We start from the raw sequence: 18,187 nt of genomic DNA, 5'->3' as shown, positions 1-18,187 counted from the left end.
GCCTGATTATGATGGCTCAGAGCAGAAGTGATAGCAGTGAAGATGACGAGAAGAGACAACATTCTAGATCTATTCTGCAGGTAGCAACAACAGGATTTCTGACAGACTGCATATGGAACGTGAACCAAACAAAAAAAGTATCATTCCAAGATCTTTCACCTGAGCAAGTAGAATGGAGTTGCAATTAAGAGGGATTATCTTCATTAAAACTCTATGTTACACAAATAGTGAAAGGAAAGTGCTTCCCTGAAACATCTATATCTCATAAAGTTACTCTCCTCTAAACTCCCAGCCTACCAATTTAACATTATTACTGTATTCACAACCTTGTATTTAATGGCCTGTGATTTAATTCTTGTCAGAATCCTCAGGGCAAGTAATAAATTTTACCTTTAAATCCCCAAGCCAAGAAGAAACTGGCCTTTCTATATATACAGGTTTAATAAATGAATGAATGCTCTTTGGAAATGAAGTCATCTTTAATAAGGGAAAAGTTTCTATCTCCAAAAGAAATGTAGGTATGATATATTGGAGTGGGGTGGGGGAATCCTGTGTTTTGCCTTTTTATTTTCTTCAAACAAACTAAAACCAAATGCTGTGTTTCTTGTTACAAGGTCACTCCACTCACAGGGTTCTAAGGCTAAGAGAATGTGACACAATGGAAACATAAAGGTACTCATGCCAGTCTGAAAGTAATTGAGAAAGTTTCACATGGGAATGATGCTTGAGTTTCACCATGAAAGCAAAGTAGGATTTTCTCATTCTCCCTTTTTCTCTAGCAATAATAAAAGAGATGGGAAAGACAAGCATTGACCAAATCATGAAGTTTATACAGTTTTTATATAGGGAGTCTGAAATAATTCTTAAAGTAACAGGGAATCTAACCAAAGAGAGGAACATAATCAAATAATAGAGATTTAAGTTATTAAGAGATCATTTAGAAAATGAGTCAAACATTAGGTAGAATCTAGAATGCTTAGGAAGCAAATGGATAGTCTATATCAAACATATAATTAGGCCTCCAGGTTTCTGAATTCCAGCAATGATGGTATCATTCCCTGGACAAAGAATCTTAAAAGAATCAGATTTCAATTGGAAAACTGTAAAATGGAATTTGTTACGCTTGAAGAAAATAAATTAAACAGTAGGCCTTTATAATAGATTCAAAGTTATTTGGTTGGTAAGTGACAGCAAGAACAACTTTTAGAATTTTGATTAATTATGTACTGGAAATTGTTACATCACAGTGTTACATTGGTCCATCTTGTCTCTATTCCCAGTCTACAAGCTCCTTACAGGCAAGTGTAATATTTTCTACGTTTTTTATCTCCCTTCTCAGCACTTTACACAATGCTGCTCTCAGAGTGCATCTTTGTTAATTCTGAATTCTGTGAAGTTAAGAACCTGTCAAGTTAAGAGAGTATTCTAGTCACCATCATTCTCAACTTCCTCCGTAACTAAAAGAAACTTAAAACTTTATGAGAATGTTTTACTAAGCAGTTTATTAAAGCTAATAAAAATCTTTAAAATTTAAATAATATGCTAACCTGGAGAGCACGTCTCATTTTGTGATGTAACTTCAGACTCATCCTTTTCACCCGAAATATCCTCTTCATCAGAGAGGACCAAAAAGGCTTCTTTTGGCAAGCTCTCACTACTTTCTTGTTTAGATGGTGAACCAAAAGAACCTTCCATCTTTTCTTCCAAATCTGGACTTGACTCATCAATTGGAAGGAGAGAAGCTTTAGAAAAGCAAGTGAGTTCATCTTCAGCAGGTGCAAGCTTTTCCAAAATAGGAATGATTTCATCTGTCTCCATAGAATCTGTATTTTCTAGGATATTCTCATTTTTGTCATCTTTTATAACATCTTCACTAATGGTTTCTATAAGGTCTGCAGAATTTTCTTCTTCATTCTTTTCACTTTGGTCAATCTCCACACTGCTAGATATAGCCTCCTCTCCAAGAGCAGATTCTGTGATTGCATCTTCTTCTAACTTCTTTTCAGGAGACAGATCTGAACAAATAATTGTATCATCTGTTTCGAGAGCTTCTGCATCAGCATCACTATTACTATCAGCTTTATTTTTCTCGTCAAATGAGAAAATTTGATCTAACTTTTCATTGTCTCTATTTTGTTGAAGAAAATCATCACCTTTATTGCTACTGGGCTGTGTATTATCAGTTTCAGGAACTGGTTCACAGGCTGGTACCGAACTTGGGTCAAAGGTGGGGTCAAAGGCTGTCTCAGAAGTTGGTTCATCAGAAGTTGGTTCACCAGAGGCTGGATTACCAGAGGCTGAATCACCAAAAGCTGGATCACTAGAAGTCAGATCACCAGAGCCTGGATCATCAGGGGCCAGTGATTCAGAGGCAAGATCACCAGAGGCCAGATCATCACACGCTGAATCACTGGAGACTGGTTCAGTGGAGACCGACTCACCAGGGGCTGGTTCACTGGAGACCAGTTCATTAGAAACTGGCTCACTGGAGACCAGTTCACTGGAGACTATTCCACCAGAGGCAAGATCACCAGAGATAGGGTCACCAGAAGCAGGATCACCAGAGGTTAATGCTTCAGAGGCCAGGTCTCCAGAGACAGAATCTCCAGACTCCAGACCTCCAGTAGCCAGATCAGAAGCTGAATCACCAGAAGATGGTTCAGTAGCCAGTTTAGAGGCTAGATCTGGACTTACATTATTTGCAGACAAAGGTTCACACTTTAAGTCATCATCCTGCTTGCTTTTTACGTGAACATTTAAGGTACAGGGTGTTTCTTTCCATTCTGCTTTACTTTTTTCAGAATCAAAACAAAGATCCTCAATGCCATTCACCTCTTCCTTGTCATTAAGATAGTCCATATTTTCCAAAGGTGAGGTTGGGTCCAAATCTCCATTTTCATGGTTGCCATTTAACAGCTTGACATCAGTTTTCAACAGCTCTTCCTTGACCTTGTACACTGCTTCCAGTTGCTGACGATCACTCACTCTCATTGTTTTTCGAGCCTTAAAGACTTTTCTTTGAGGTTCTTCTATACTATCCATTTTGAATCTTTAAAAAAAAGAAAGAAAAAGAGTTTAACACTTGAAACCAAAGCCACCTAATTAGAGACTTATTACAAATTGATCTTAGAAGCAAGCACCACTTTATATAATTTTAAAGTATTTATAGAAAGCATAATTATTTATGCTAACTTAAAGCATAACATACATAATGCTGTGTATTAATTTTTATATTTATTTAATTTATATAACATAAAATTGATAATAGGTACAGTTCATAAGAGATCAATTACTAGGCATGTTAGGGGGAAAGTGACTAATTCCTAGTTTTCATTCTCAGTAAGCTAATGGATTCACAGAGTATGGAGGAGAGAGTGTTAAAAAAGTACATGAAGTAAAAAAGTAGTTGTCATAGGAAAAATAAGAGAATGAAAGCAGTAGAGGAATGGGGAGAGGTATAGAGATAGGGGAAAAAAGAAAGGAGAATTAAGGAACATAAAGAAATATTACATTTGCAACCAGAAATATCTAAATAACATATTAATAACAGATTACTATCTAGAAAGTGAAAGGACAACTCACAATAGAAGAAAATACAGTTGACCCTTGCACAAATGTGGTTTGAACTTTAGGGGTCCTCTTAAACTTGGAATTTTTTTGATAAATACATACTACACTACTGCCTGACCCGCGGTTTGGTTGAATCTGCAGGTACAAAGGGCTAGCTATAAAGTTACACGAGGATTTTCAACTGTACAGGGGTTCGCCATCCCTAGTCCCTACATTTTTCAAGGGTCAACTGTATTTGCAAATCATATACTTGCAAATAATATATCCGGTAAGAGATTTACATCTGGAAAATGTAAAATACTTTTGCAATTGAAAAATAACAACAAAAAAAAACTTAAAAATGGGCAACAGACTTGAACAAACATTTCTCTAAAAGATACAAAAAAAGACAATAAGCATTGAACATAAACAGATGCCTCACATCATTTAGTCATCAGAGAGATGCAAATCAAAACCAAAATGAGGTAACACCTCATACACACCAGGACGGCTATTATCAAAAGAAATAATAGGTGTTGGTAAGAATGCGAGCAAATTGAAACTCTCATACGATGGCAATGGGATTGTAAAAGTGGTACAGCTGCTTTGGAAAAATAGTCTGGCAGTTCCACAATATGCTAAATATTAAGCATTAAATTTAATCTTTCCTCTTTTTTATAATGTATTCATGTAAAGCTATAAATTTCCCTCTAAGCGCTGCTTTAGCTGCATCTCACATTTTAATGTGTCATATTTTTCACTGTTCTATTAAAATATTTTCTAATTTCCATTGTGATTTCTTCTTTCATCTGTGAGTTAAAGTATATTTCTTTAAAAGGTAGTAACACACAACTATGTGAATAAGCTATTTAAAATACATATATATAGCGTCAATATCATTAATAAAAAAATCAAGCAGTGTAGATTTACAAGTAAGTCACTAAGCATTGCAGATTTTAGGCCTAACGAAGATGTCCACTTGAAAAAAATAAATTAGCACCCTAAGACATAATTTCTCAAATTGTAACCTTATTTGAATAGGGGTCTTTGCAGGGACAATAAAGTTAAAATAAGGTCATCAGGGTGGGTCCTAATTCCATATGGTGAGTGCACTTATTAAAAGGGAAAAATTTGTACACAGACACATACACATGCGAACACTGTGTGGTAACTGGAGTTAGTCAGTCACAAGCCATAGCTAGGAGAGAAATATGGAACAGATCCTTCCTTAGCTTCACCAGTGAGGGCATGTCCCCTTCAACACCTTAATTTCAGACTTCTAACTGCCAGAAATGTAAGATAATACATTTCTGTCATTTAAGAAAAAAAATTTTTCTTTTTCAAGCAATGTGATTTACCACATAAACAGAATAGAAGGTAAAAATAAACAACAGATCATCTCAACACAGAATATTCATTCTACAAAATTCAAAACTGAGTCATAATTAAGCTCTCAGAAATCTAATAAAAGTAAACAAGTAAAATCTAATACAGGTTATCTACAAAAGAAAATTGCAAATATCATACTTAATGGTAAAATAAGATCAGAACTAGGATAAGGATGTTCTCTATCAATGTTTCTGTGTTAACATCTGGCCAGTTCAGATTTGGTCCTAGAGAAAGACAATGATGCCACTCTGCAGTGGAATAAAACAAACATCCTTTTAAGGACTAAGATACACAGGAATCATGAATATTGCTTTAATATCACCATTACCAGCATGAATGATGCTAGGATATACTTGCTTGGAAAAGGAAAAAAAGCAGCTCTGAAATCTAGGAATTTAAGGTTCAAAGCTCAATGTTATTAAAAATTGACCTGATGCTTAAAGCTAAGCCATGTTGGACATAACAAACTCAGCATTTAAATTAGACAAGGTCACTGTGCAACCCAGCAACCCATAAATTACTAAATATCTCCCCCTCTGACTAAATAAGTGATGGTTACCCTTTTTTTTTTAAATCACTTGTAGTTTTATCCTCACTGTAGTTTGTCTTCCTTATAGATAACAGTTACTGACATAGTTATTGAGCACAGAATTGCTCCCTCCCCGCCTTTCTGATAGTACCTAATCCAGAGCAAGGCTCTCCTGCCTCAACACCCCCCCCCGCCCCCCGCCAAAACCCAACCTGTACTATAAATAAATCCTTTACCAGGTTTTTTTCTAATATCCTCCTACTGATATGCCTCAGTTTCCCCTGTGGTGAGCATTCTCTCTCACTGCAACAAACAATAAACCCAACTTTCCAGTTACAGGTATGTTCCTGATACTCCATCATTCCTCTAGCTGGAAGGCACAAAACTATGGCCCAGCCTATTTGCTGGAGGCCAATAAAGCTTGAGAACTAACCATTGTGTCACAGTACTTTTAGATTGCAGTATAAAATATGCATTCATACTCTTACTGTAAGCCAACTACTTATAGGTCTTAGTCTTCCTGGGTTTTTAAGTTACAGAGCTGAGTAAAACTATTTACAAAAATTACCTTAAAATGAGAAGAAACGTTAAAGCAAAATTATCACAGCACTATTTTTAAGGACTATTAAATGCAGCTACAATTTAAACTTCAAAATTTTTCCCACCTACAATCCATTTTAAACTCGCACTTATTGAAAAATGTTCTGCAAAGAAGATACAATGCAAGTTTTGTAGACATTTTCCTTGCTGACTCCAAGCATAAAAATGATTAAATTTATAGTACTAGGAGTGTGGTTACCCTTTAAATATTTTCAAATACTGAACTGCAATTCTTCTGGATTTTGACATTGTAACAGCCACATTTCTCAGCCGTTATATACATAACTGGTTGCTGTTGCCAGATGCATTAAAAACAAACATTCCTCTTTTTTTAAAAGCGTATTTTCATAATTTTTAGTAATTCCAGTAAGAACATGAATTCTGCCAACAGAAACATGTGCTTGATTTCTAACTCTCCCATGTACTTACTATGTGACACAGGGCAAGTTACCTAGCATTTCAATGTTTAATATCAGCCACCTTAAAAAGGGAATATCAGTACCTGACAGAGGTTGCAGTAATGATTATGAGATTCTATACATTAAGTGTTTGGAAAGCAGTTAGCACTCAACAAATGTTATTGTAATTGTCTATGTATATTCAGGATGTTTTCAGGCATACCGAATCTGAAACAAGTATCTCTTAAATATTTTTGGTAGTTTGTATATGAATTAGAAAGTCTACCATGCACACATCATGTTCAATGTTAACTGCCACCAAGTAACATTTAATAAAAATAAATGTTATCAAAGCAAGCCGGTTTTATCAACAAAATTGCCATCAATACAGTAAAATAAAAGACTATACAAACAATTACAGAATAACTACCATTTGTACCCACAAGGGCGCACACTACAGCCATTTACAAGATCTTTTAAGGGTTCTAAGTAAATATAATGAATAACAAAGCAAGAAGGAAGTAGCATGAACAACCAGTTCAAACTAATTCAGCCATATCTATGCAAACCAATCAGCAGTAAGTTTTTGAAAATCTATTTTGCATAAATAATGTATATTTAAGACAGATACAGGAGAGAAGGGTGTGTTACCTGCAAACAAGTCTCCATTACTATATGACTGGAACAAAACATTTCTAAAGATCATTTTAAATATCGTCATCCGGAACTGACATATCGTTCACAAAACTATACTACAAAAGAAACACTACATTTTTAGGCAGCAACACTACAGTCATGAAGCTCTCACAGGATTGTAATTTATTTTCATAGGAAAAACACTTATATTTTACAGCAGAAAGTGTCTGCCATATCTAGAAGTAAATGTGTAAAATGTAATGAACTATTTCTCCTCAAAACATTTTTCATAAGGAAGATAGTAAGAAAAAATGTTTTAAGTCCTTACTTTAATGTTCAGATTCAAGAACTGTGGGGAAATATCACCACTTTAAAAAAAAAAAAATCTTTTTGTACAGAATTAACAAGAATTTCACCTTTACTAAAGGAATTTATATTTTAATAACCAAGAAGGGTGTGTTACCTGCAAATAAGTCTCTATGGCTTGGAATTTTTTTTTTTTTTCAAATTTTGGGTAAATTATTTTTAAGGAAAGCCCAATAAGCCTCTTCTTCAGTGAAACCATTATTTTCTTCTCTGCTTCATCCCCCTCCACCCATTCCTTTCACACTCTTCTTTCTAGCAAAGAGATTATAGCTATGAAACAACAAAGAGAAGTATTACCAAAAGCTGTAATGTCTTAGCCTACAATCTGCCTGCTCAAAAAGCTTAAGAATTTAAGTGGCTGTTCAAGAGCTGCTCACAAACTCAGCCAATCAGCAGCCAGCATTCTGATTCCTGCCCAGCAACAGGAGACAGACAATAAGGTCAGAAAAACATAGTTAAAACCTGGATTCGCAACACTTCAGTGAGGTTCTTTGTCTGATAAAAGTAATCTAGAACATAATTGCATAAAATTCTAAACCTATAATATGCACAAAATATACCACATAAATAAAATAGGATAAAAGGTGTAAATCTTATTTATCTTCATTTAAAGAATGTTTCCAGAAATATAAATCCATGCCCTACCTGGGGAATGAGTCAAATATGAACAATACATAACAAGAACATACGTCTCTACACAATGGGTTAGAATCTGCAAAATTCAACTGTAAATTTCTTTTTAAAATTCCGTAGTCTTTAACATATATAAAACATTTATACTAAAAATCCAGCAAAATCTTAAATCCAAATAACTAACAAGATTATTTTCATACCCATCTATCCCTATAGATAGATTTCCAATTCCAAAAGTTAATTGTATTCTGGACCCAAAGGTCAACTAATGGATAGCATTATAAAATGTTTTGTTGTCTACTGCACTGAACTGACTTAGTTTGATTCATTTAATGAAATTAAAATGTGATTCTTGATAACCCGCATTAACTGTTATAAGTACAATTACTATATTCTTTTCACCTTAACTGCCTTTGGCAGCAGGTTACAAAAAGGTTATGAGCTCTCCCCTTTTGAAGAAATAAAGCAAATATATATACTACATAATAAATATTCATGTAAACTGAAGGGAAATTTTTTCTATATGATATCATTCTAGTCCTTTAAATATAAAATTATAAAATAAAATTAGGAAATCTGTCATCAGAATATTTTTCCTCAAAATCTCAAACCTATGAGATTTTTAGTAGCAAGTTTTTAAAATAAACTTCATTTTTTCTCTTTCAATTACAGATGAACCTTGTAATTTTTCAAACATACCCAAGAGGGAGCTTGCTGCAGCCATACTTTTAGTTTATATAATCTCACCATAGGAAAAATAAATCAGCAGCTGCTTGAATGCTTTAGTCTTGTGAGAGAACTGAAATTCACTGTTTGATTGGCTTAAAGCCATAGCTGCCTGGACCAATCAGACATCAGCATCACAAACCTTGCCCGGCAACAAGGGAAGCAGATGAGGGCAAGTGCTCTACCAAGAATCCAAACGTGTAAAATTAAAGGTGAACGATGAAATTGACACATATTTGTAACATAGCCCCAGATTCTTATTTCAGTAACAGGTCCATAGCAGGGTTTTCCTGATTAAATAAACAAGGATCTATACTACTGCTTTCCAAGAACTGCTTTAACTAACAAAACAACAGGAAGTACCAAAACTGTTGGGTCAAAGGGCACAGACACATACACAAACACTGTATTAATTCAAAGTATGGATATGTGATGAAGTATATTTAAAAATAAAATTTTAGCAAAAACTTGCAAAATGCTAAGCAAAGCCATTTAAGTGGACTTGACATTTCTATCTTTGACACAGGTACTCCAAATTAAATTCATGCTTTTAACTGGTAGTACTATAACATTATTCTGAATAATGGGATGCTAAAAATAATTTTTATTCAGATTTGAGTTTATGTTAAATAGATTAAATAAACATTAGTCAGTAGGCTTGACTAATGATGGCTTACTCTTAAATGATCACTTTATGCTGAGGATTCCTAGCCTCTGTAGAAATGCAACTCAGTTACTGTGCTAAGAATTCCATTCTCAATCGAGAACTGTGTGATTTTACTCTGCACTTCTAAATTTTACTTGAGAATTCTGCAATACTCCTGGAAATAAAATCATAAAGAATAATCACTCTGCTGCACAGTAAATGTTAATAACCTGTGTAGTGCTTACTGCTCATTAGTGAAGACTGGTGAAACTGCAAGTGAAATGATTCATCCTCTTGTTATTTATCTGAGCAGATTTAATACAGTTTCTAAACTTTTATCTTAAATACTAGGTATCTTGTCAACTTTGTCCATAACTATTTTTCTAAAACTGTAGTAAAACATAATCACTACTCCTATTAAAACTTCCACAAGGATTTTCATCTTGTTTCCAAACTTCTCTTGAAGTCACTCACAAAGCACTGGCAATATTTTACTTGAGAATCCAGAATCCCTTACAGTTCACAATTCCTCAATTCTACTATGCTATGGTTCTTCCCTCAATTGCAGAAAAACACTACTACCTTAAAAAAAAAAAAAAAGGAAACATTAACTGCTGGAAATCCGTTCCTTATCTAGTAATACTCACGAGTTCGGTATGGTTTCAAGCGCTCATAATATTTGATGCAACAAATAACCCCTCTGCCTCTCAGCAACCTCATGATATCAGCTGAGATTTCAAAACATATAATGGGATATCCCTTAACCAAATGTTTAAAACTAATCAGCAACAAAGGAAACAGAAGTTTGCTTTACCAACAATCCCTTGGACAAAGCAAGAGCAAATCAATATTGATTAATAAGCACATCAAACCAGAACAGTCACTACAGTCTACTTTGTTGCATTCACTGATATATTTTGAAGAATACTAGAGTAGTCTACATGAAAAAAGGCAAACACAAGATACCTTAAAATCACTTCTTCCAGTGTATTTCGGGGATCATTCTGTCATACATGCAAAGTCAAACTAACTGACCTGATCCAACAAACTCAATTATAGAACACACTTATTAAATTACAACCCCTCAGAAAATTAGCCAGTTATCCATCAGGGCCCACTAGCTTATCTGTCGACTCATCAAACTCCACCAGCACCCAGGCAGCATGAGTAAAATTACAGACTGCTATGTATTTTATTTCCTCAAGAGTTTAAGAACCACTTGTCCAAAATTTTTCACCCTTTACTTGGATGAAATAAAACACCCAGAATGATTTAGGAGGGCAAGTTGAAAGAGGTAAATCCTTCAAATGATAGGAAATAGCGCTTACTTTTCTTATCGACTCAATCTAAGGAGAAAGGATGGAGAGCTTACTTTCTGTGTCAGTCAGCTTTCACTAGGTAATAAAGCAGTAAGAAAAAAAAATGCTTTTTTACTGGCTAATAACTAACAATCTTCATTCTAGGTCATCAGCTGAAGAAGCAGCAAATGCTTCCCCAGCCCCCACAATTCCAGGTCTTGTGGCATAGAGAAAAGCCCATAATGACCGAGAAAAAAAAGCCCACAATGACAGAACCATACAATATCCAATGGATTTTAAAGCTTTTTCTTAGACACAGTAGACGCCACTTTCACTCATAGCCCATTGGCTAAACCCAAGTTAAGAGGGTAGAGAGAAAAAAGCTCTCATGGGGAAACAATTCATGTCACATGGAAAAACGCAGGGATATGTAATCTTACCAGAATAAGAATAACAGTGAACTATATAATTTACCCATTGGAGTAGGAAATGGCAATCCACTCCAGTATTCTTGCCTGGAAAATTCCATAGACAGAGGAGCCTGGCAGGCTACAGTACATGGGGTTGCAAAGAGTCAGACACAACTGAGCATGCATGCACATATAATCTACCACATCTCAAAAATACATAATTATAAAAGCTTGGCAAAACAAAGATTTCTAAACTAACAAAACCAAATCTACTCTGTGTTCCAACATTAGCATAATAGTTGTCACAGGATAAATCACCCAAACTCTCCTGATTTCATGTCACTCAACAGTAAAACTGAGGAGGTGAGACTAGATGCTTGCTAGGTTTGATTCTAGCTTAAATTTTGAATTATTTTACTAAAGTCTAGCAATACTTATGTTCTTTTATAATTAATTTTTCATTATTAAATACAGAGAACATGCAGCAAGATATAAACTCTAATATCATGAACATATGTGTACCCATCATCCAGATAAGAAATTAAAAACAAAGCCTTCTGTATAACGCTATCAGAGAGCATGCTACTCCTTCCCCATCCCAACTCCTTAACTCAAAGATAACCCTATACCAAGGCATATTTTTTCCCATTTAAGTGACAAGTTATACAAGTTCAACTTTACATCAATAGCTATGCCACTATCATTCATTACATGGATAATAATTAACTTAGTAAAGTAAAAAGACACTTGATTCAGCATGAAATTGCTTTCTTTGCATATGTACACTTCTTATGCATTTCATCCTTTAAATTTTGCAACCATGGAGGTCTTCTAGTGTTCAAAACAATAAGCCATAAATACTGTATTTGCCACTATTTTCTTCTCTCTTTGAAAATGGAAAAGTCATTTAATATAATTGCTAAGGCCTATTCACACAGTGAATGAGCTCTGACTGTACACCCTCAATTTTATCAGCCTACAGACTGGTTCACATATTAGCTCCAACATTATTACCAAGAAGCTCTTAAACATCCAAGTATCTTTTTAAAAGTAACTTTTCATTAAGTTATCCAAGCAAATAACAATAGAACTAGAGACTTGTATCTATTAGAATATATAAAAACTGCTATGACTCAATAAAACAACCCAATTTAAAAATGAGCAAAAGACTTGAATAGATATTTCTCCAAAGATAAGCCAATAAGCAACAGACATAAAAAGATGCTCAACATCATTAGTGACTAGAGAAATGAAGATCAAAACCATAATTAACACTTCACACACAACACAATGCTTATAATCAAAGCAGAAAATAACAAGTGTTAGTAAAAGATGGAGAGTAATTGGAATCCTCACACAGCTGACGGGACTGTAAAGTGGAGCAGGTGCTTTGGAAAAGAGGCTGGCACTTCTTCAACAGTGCTGCTACAAAAATCTAGCAATTCTACTCCTAGGTATACATATCCACAAGAAATAAAATCACATCCATGCAAACACTTGTACACAAATACTCATAGAAGCACTTCTCATAACCTCCTAAAAGTGGCTATTCATAATAGCCATAAAAACAGATGTCCAGCAACTGATAAATAAAATGTGGTATATCCATTAAAATGAAATATTATCTGGCTATAAAAAGGAATGAAGTACTGATAAATGTTACTTCATGAATAAACCTTGAAAACATGCTGAGTGACAGAAGCCCACCACAAAAGGCCACATATTGAGTAACTTTATTTATATGAAATGTCCAGAATAGGCAAATCTATAAAGACAGAAAGCAATAAGTAGCTGGCTAGGACTGGGGGTTGGGGAAGAAATGAGGAATGGCTCCTGACGGATACAAGATTTCTTTATAATGTAATAAAAAAAAATGTTCTAAAATTAATTATAGTGATGGTTACACAACTGTGTGAGTATTTTAAAAACCAATGAGTTGTATACTTTAATCATGTGGATTGTATGGCATGTGAATTACATTTCAATAAGCCTGTGATTTTTTTTTTTAAACAGCAAAACTAGAGTTGAATACTTTTTCATTTGTTTTCAACCTATGACTTTTACTGGGTCACACTTTCAACACAGACAAAGCAACAAAAACAAAAAGAACTAAGTATTGGTTCCCACTTTAGGGAATTAACACTTCTAGGTCAACAAATATACCTATACTTACACTAGTATACTTCTATAAAAGGCAATATGTAGAAAAAAACAGCAACCTTGTTCTCCATGTGTTCCTCTCAGATAAGCCAATTACTTTTTTCCCCTGTCCTAAATGGGACATAATTTTATAGTATGTTTATCTCACAGGATGTAATAATGGGCATGAGATACTCATATAAGATAAAAGAAAAAGGAAATTTTACCAACAAGAAAACAGTACTGAGCATGGTGCAAATGAACACTCCAGATACATATATGAATCAAGTATCCTATGCACAGGAAATGCAATCAACTGCCTTTTCCAAAAGGACTAGGGAGTCTTAAGTGAAACAGGAGCATTCTCTTTTACTATAAACTGGCACTATAACCAAGAGGCCTTACATGTAATTAATGATAAACTTGCTTATAAACAAGGTTTATTTACTGAACTTTCTGGAGTTACATAATGCTTTGTTACAGTTTATCAGTGCTATCTTTATTCAGTATGAAGTGTCTTGCCACTGTATTTAACAGTACGTTACTTATATCTTTCTAGAAATAATTATTAGGAGAGGTAATGTGGGGAATGAGTGAAACAGGTGAAGGGGATCAGGAGGTACAAACTACCAGTTATAAAATAAATAAGTCACAGGGAAGGAATGTCACAGCACAGAGAATACAGTCAGTAAAACTGTAATAACTCTATATGGTATGTAACCTATAATAATATTGAATCACATTTTATACCTGAAACTAATGTAAAACCGTAAGTCAACTATACTTCAATTTTCAAAATAAATAATTATTATAAATGGACTATAATACCTACATTTAAGTATATTTTATGAAATACTTTGGCACATCTCATCATGTATTTGGTATAAGATTAATACATTTTAAATGCCCAAGTTTTGCTGTCAGAAAACATCTTAAAAATATGCTGGTATCACTATGACGTACTTCACAGGTCATTTAACAAAAGAATAAAAAATAAAGTAAATATCCGGGAATAATATTAATAAGCTACACAGTATCTGGAATATAATATACACTTAGTGAACATCAACTAAAAGAATGATGGGCTATATACATATAACTAAAATAAAATGATTCTTAAGCGAAACAATGAAATTACTTTATAAAGCAAAGGTAGTAATCTAGAATATCTCTGACAGAATTACACACTAACATGTTGGCATGTTCACATACAGCAGGTTTACAGAGAAGTCAACCTTCCTTTGAGAAGTCAGGATGTTTATTTACTAACAAAAAGTAACATATACCCACTGACAGAAAATGCTGCCTCTAACAAGGTTCAATACAGAACTCCATTAAAATTAACCTAATCTGACACACAAGAGGCATTTCTCAAGGCTTATAAAACTTGTTTAATTAGTTGATTTCACATTTCAAAAAATAAAATGCCATTTTGAAAAAAATCTACTTTTGCTTATTATTACATAATGATGAAAATCCTCTTTAGAATAATAAACATACCCCAAAGGAAAACCCCTGCAGCCATCTTATCAGTTCTCTCACTGCAACAGAAACTGAAATACAATTTGCATAGTCACTGTGGTTGGCTAAAGAAAGCAGGTTCATGTAACCAATCAGAAAACTAGAAAGTGGGCAATCCTAAAAGGAGAAATTTTTAATCTGCCTGGCAACAGCCTAAAAATAGAAACAATATGCTAGTATGAATCCCAGAATAGATGTGAATATATATGAGGAAAACCACCAGCAAAAACACTTTATTTTCCTGGGGAAAATGATGTACCTTGCATTTCATCATCTAGAATATTAACTTGGAACTTTTTCTTACTAAGTGGCAATTAAAGAAAAATGAATTCTAAGCTAAATTAATGGACCAATTTCAAGTTACATGCCATTGTCCATACCATTTTACTTATATATGTACACATGTATGTATGTACATATATATTTAAGTGTTCTTTTTTCAGGAGAAAAAGTTAACACTTTAATCATAGTTCTTACATCTCTAAACTTCTAAAATCTGTCAAAATCTGAATAGCGCTGCATTTTTTTTCTAACACCTTTCCCCTGCAATCATTTGAGAATCTCACTTAAGGGTAAAAGATTTTACTGTGTATTAAAAATACAAAGATTAAATATTAATCAAAGCAGATCTCTAACCAGGTGGGGATTAGGCCTTATTTATTTTTGACACAAACTTGTTCCAACATATAGTGCTTTCCACACAGTCAACATTCAATAACTGTTTTCTCAAACTAAAACAATTCCTGAGGAAAACAAACAATCTTGTTATTCATGTCAAGCAAAAGTTAAACATATAAATATTTAATCTTTACAATACTGCTATGTTTGGTTTTTCAGTTTTGTCTAATGTGGGATAATATTAAAGTTGACAACACGTTTCTGTCACCCAAACAAAAGAATGTTTGTCACCACTCTAACTTTCCAACCTAATTATGCTTCAGTCTCTCTCAGTATTAGTCACTCAGCGGTGTCCAACTCTTTGTGACCCCATGGACTGTAGCCTACCAGGCTCCTCAATCCATGGAATTTTCCAGGCAAGAGTACTGGAGTGGGTTGCCATTTCCTTCTCCAGGGGATCTTCCCAACCCAGGGATCAAACCCGGGTCTCCAGCACTGCACACAGATGCTTTACTGTCTGAGCCACCAGGGAAGCCATTTGATATTAGGAAGTATTTGATATTAGGAAAGTCTAAAAACTTCATTATGAAAATTATATGTAAAAGACTTACTTTTAATAAAGCTTATAAACAATGTGTTTAAGACATAAAAATGCAGAACAGTTTTAAGTAACAAAAAGAGCTCCAGTTAAGGATGAAAATACATCAAAAAAGCAATCCATTGGTAGTATATCCTTTTAAGGATAGCTAGATTTTAAAATTAAGTTTAACCAAGCCTTTAAAAACATAAATATTATTATTTTAAGCAGTGGTCTGAATGAAAGGTAACTTAGCTTATTGTTTTACTTATTTTTCTTAATGTTGTATTCACATGTGACTTGGATATTCAGATCTAACCTAGAACTGTATCCACACCTTTAAGGCAATTTAAATCTTAAATGTAAATTCATCTTGTTTACTTACCTGAACAAACTATGATCCTCATCAAAAGAAAAGATATGAATTAACCTACGAGTTATAATTAGGGGGGAAGAATGTAACAAATGGGTCAAAATTTGATAACAAGGCCCAACAAGTGGGAAAAAGTATTTTACAATTCCAGATATGTAAGTCAAATTATCACTTTAAATATATATCTCAGCACTTCATATTTTCTTAAAATTATTTAAAGCAGTTATTATATGTTTTCGTTTTACTGACACCAGTTTTATATTTCAAGAGAACAGAAAAAGCATGAAATTTGCAGAATATTATTCAAAGTAAACATTTTATCACACACCAATTGGAATTTTGGGAGGTCTGAACTATCAATGGCACCTTAGCGTTAAAAATTAGTACAGCAAGTAAATGTTCTAGAGAAGTTTAGATACATGCAAGAAATGTCACCCTCCTCCATCTTTCTATACTCTTACCCATCTCTAGACCCTCCCCTCCTACAACCCACAGGTATTCAAAGTGTCGTCTGAGAACCAGATATTCTGTGGCCATAGCCTATGTGTACAGAAGTTTAACTCTAACAATAAACAGAACTAAATTAAAAAAAGAAGCCTAATCTTTCATTTCAAAGAGGAAACTCAAATTCTTCTTTGTACCTATAATTTTTCTCTTCTGTAGCAAAGCAATATTTGCTAGTATATTATTGCTGAATAGATTTAACTAAAATTATGTTTACTGCAACTTTTTGAATTGATTTTATTTGCAAATCTATGTTTTTCTTCTGTTAGAATTTAAGAAAAAACTTGTGCTTTTGATAACAAGATCTCTCTTGGGCATACAACTCAGAATGGACCAGCACTCTTCCAGGGAGCAAAAAAAGAAAAATTACATGCCCACTCTGGAACTTCCCTGGCAAACAATGCATGAGAATATAATCTACTTGTGTTAGGCAAATGTTCCTAAAAAGCTTAGTTTCACAAATTGGGCTATCAGAAGCTACTACAAAAAGCTTGTGATGTATTTTAAGAAAACACAGTTTCCTTCCAAAAACTAAGGATTATCACTTTGTTTCCTTTCAGAACCTAAAAAAAATCTGCAAATCTCACCAAAACATTATACTTTGGAAACTCTCTTAATCTCTCTCCTACTAACCATTAGACCAAGGAAGTCAATGTTTTCCACCCATTCTATAAATACATTGACTGATGACCAGAAGTATTACTGAGATCTTACGTTCTTCTGTTCTCATCTAAATCAGCTCAGATTAGTTGTGCTTGCTACTGAATTCAGTTTATGTTTTTACTTTAAATTACAGACTACAATTAAACTTTGTATAAACTGATGAAATATGAGTGCAAAAAAAAAAAAAAAAAAGCTTTATATCTGCATCAGTAGAAGACAATAATGCAGGAAAAAAACACAGATTGGAGAGAGTTGGCTTGGGCAAATCATTCAAGACCTTTAGATCTAAAGTTTTCCATCTGGAATAAATGGAAAACAAAGGACTGAGAGGATCCTTAAATTTTGACCCTTAAATAAAATTTTAATAAATTCCACTTGAAAACCCACTGCTCTACTGACAAATGGCAAAGATAGCTTGGAGTACTTGTGCTTTTATCAAATGCCTACATGGTCACTATTATAGGACAGTTTTTAAGACACCAAAGAAACAATGTGATTAAAAACTTTTATAGAAATATAACAAAAAATTTGTTACACATGTAAATTTTAACATAAATGTGGAAAAGAAATATAGGCAGTAATACAATCTGTAGAAACATTTCTACATGAATA

General features: G+C 33.8%; 1 protein-coding gene across 4 annotated transcripts in view; it reads right to left on the bottom strand.

The window, feature by feature from the left end:
- Positions 1–18,187, bottom strand: part of LOC122423947 (activating transcription factor 7 interacting protein) — a 108,882-nt gene that overhangs the window by 55,637 nt on the left and 35,058 nt on the right. For 3 of the 4 annotated variants that reach the window (XM_043441505.1, XM_043441504.1, XM_043441503.1), the window contains one exon: positions 1,548–3,049. In XM_043441505.1, the coding sequence (XP_043297440.1) occupies positions 1,548–3,042 (1,495 nt within the window). In that variant the 5' untranslated portion in view covers positions 3,043–3,049. Of the gene's footprint in view, positions 1–1,547; positions 3,050–14,819; positions 15,092–18,187 lie in introns of those variants that run through there. The other variant, XM_043441506.1, reaches the window with a different exon arrangement.

This window comes from Cervus canadensis, chromosome 21 (genome assembly GCF_019320065.1).
Source record: "Cervus canadensis isolate Bull #8, Minnesota chromosome 21, ASM1932006v1, whole genome shotgun sequence".
Taxonomy (NCBI): Eukaryota; Metazoa; Chordata; class Mammalia; order Artiodactyla; family Cervidae; genus Cervus; species Cervus canadensis.
This window is presented reverse-complemented; position numbering and strand designations above follow the sequence as displayed.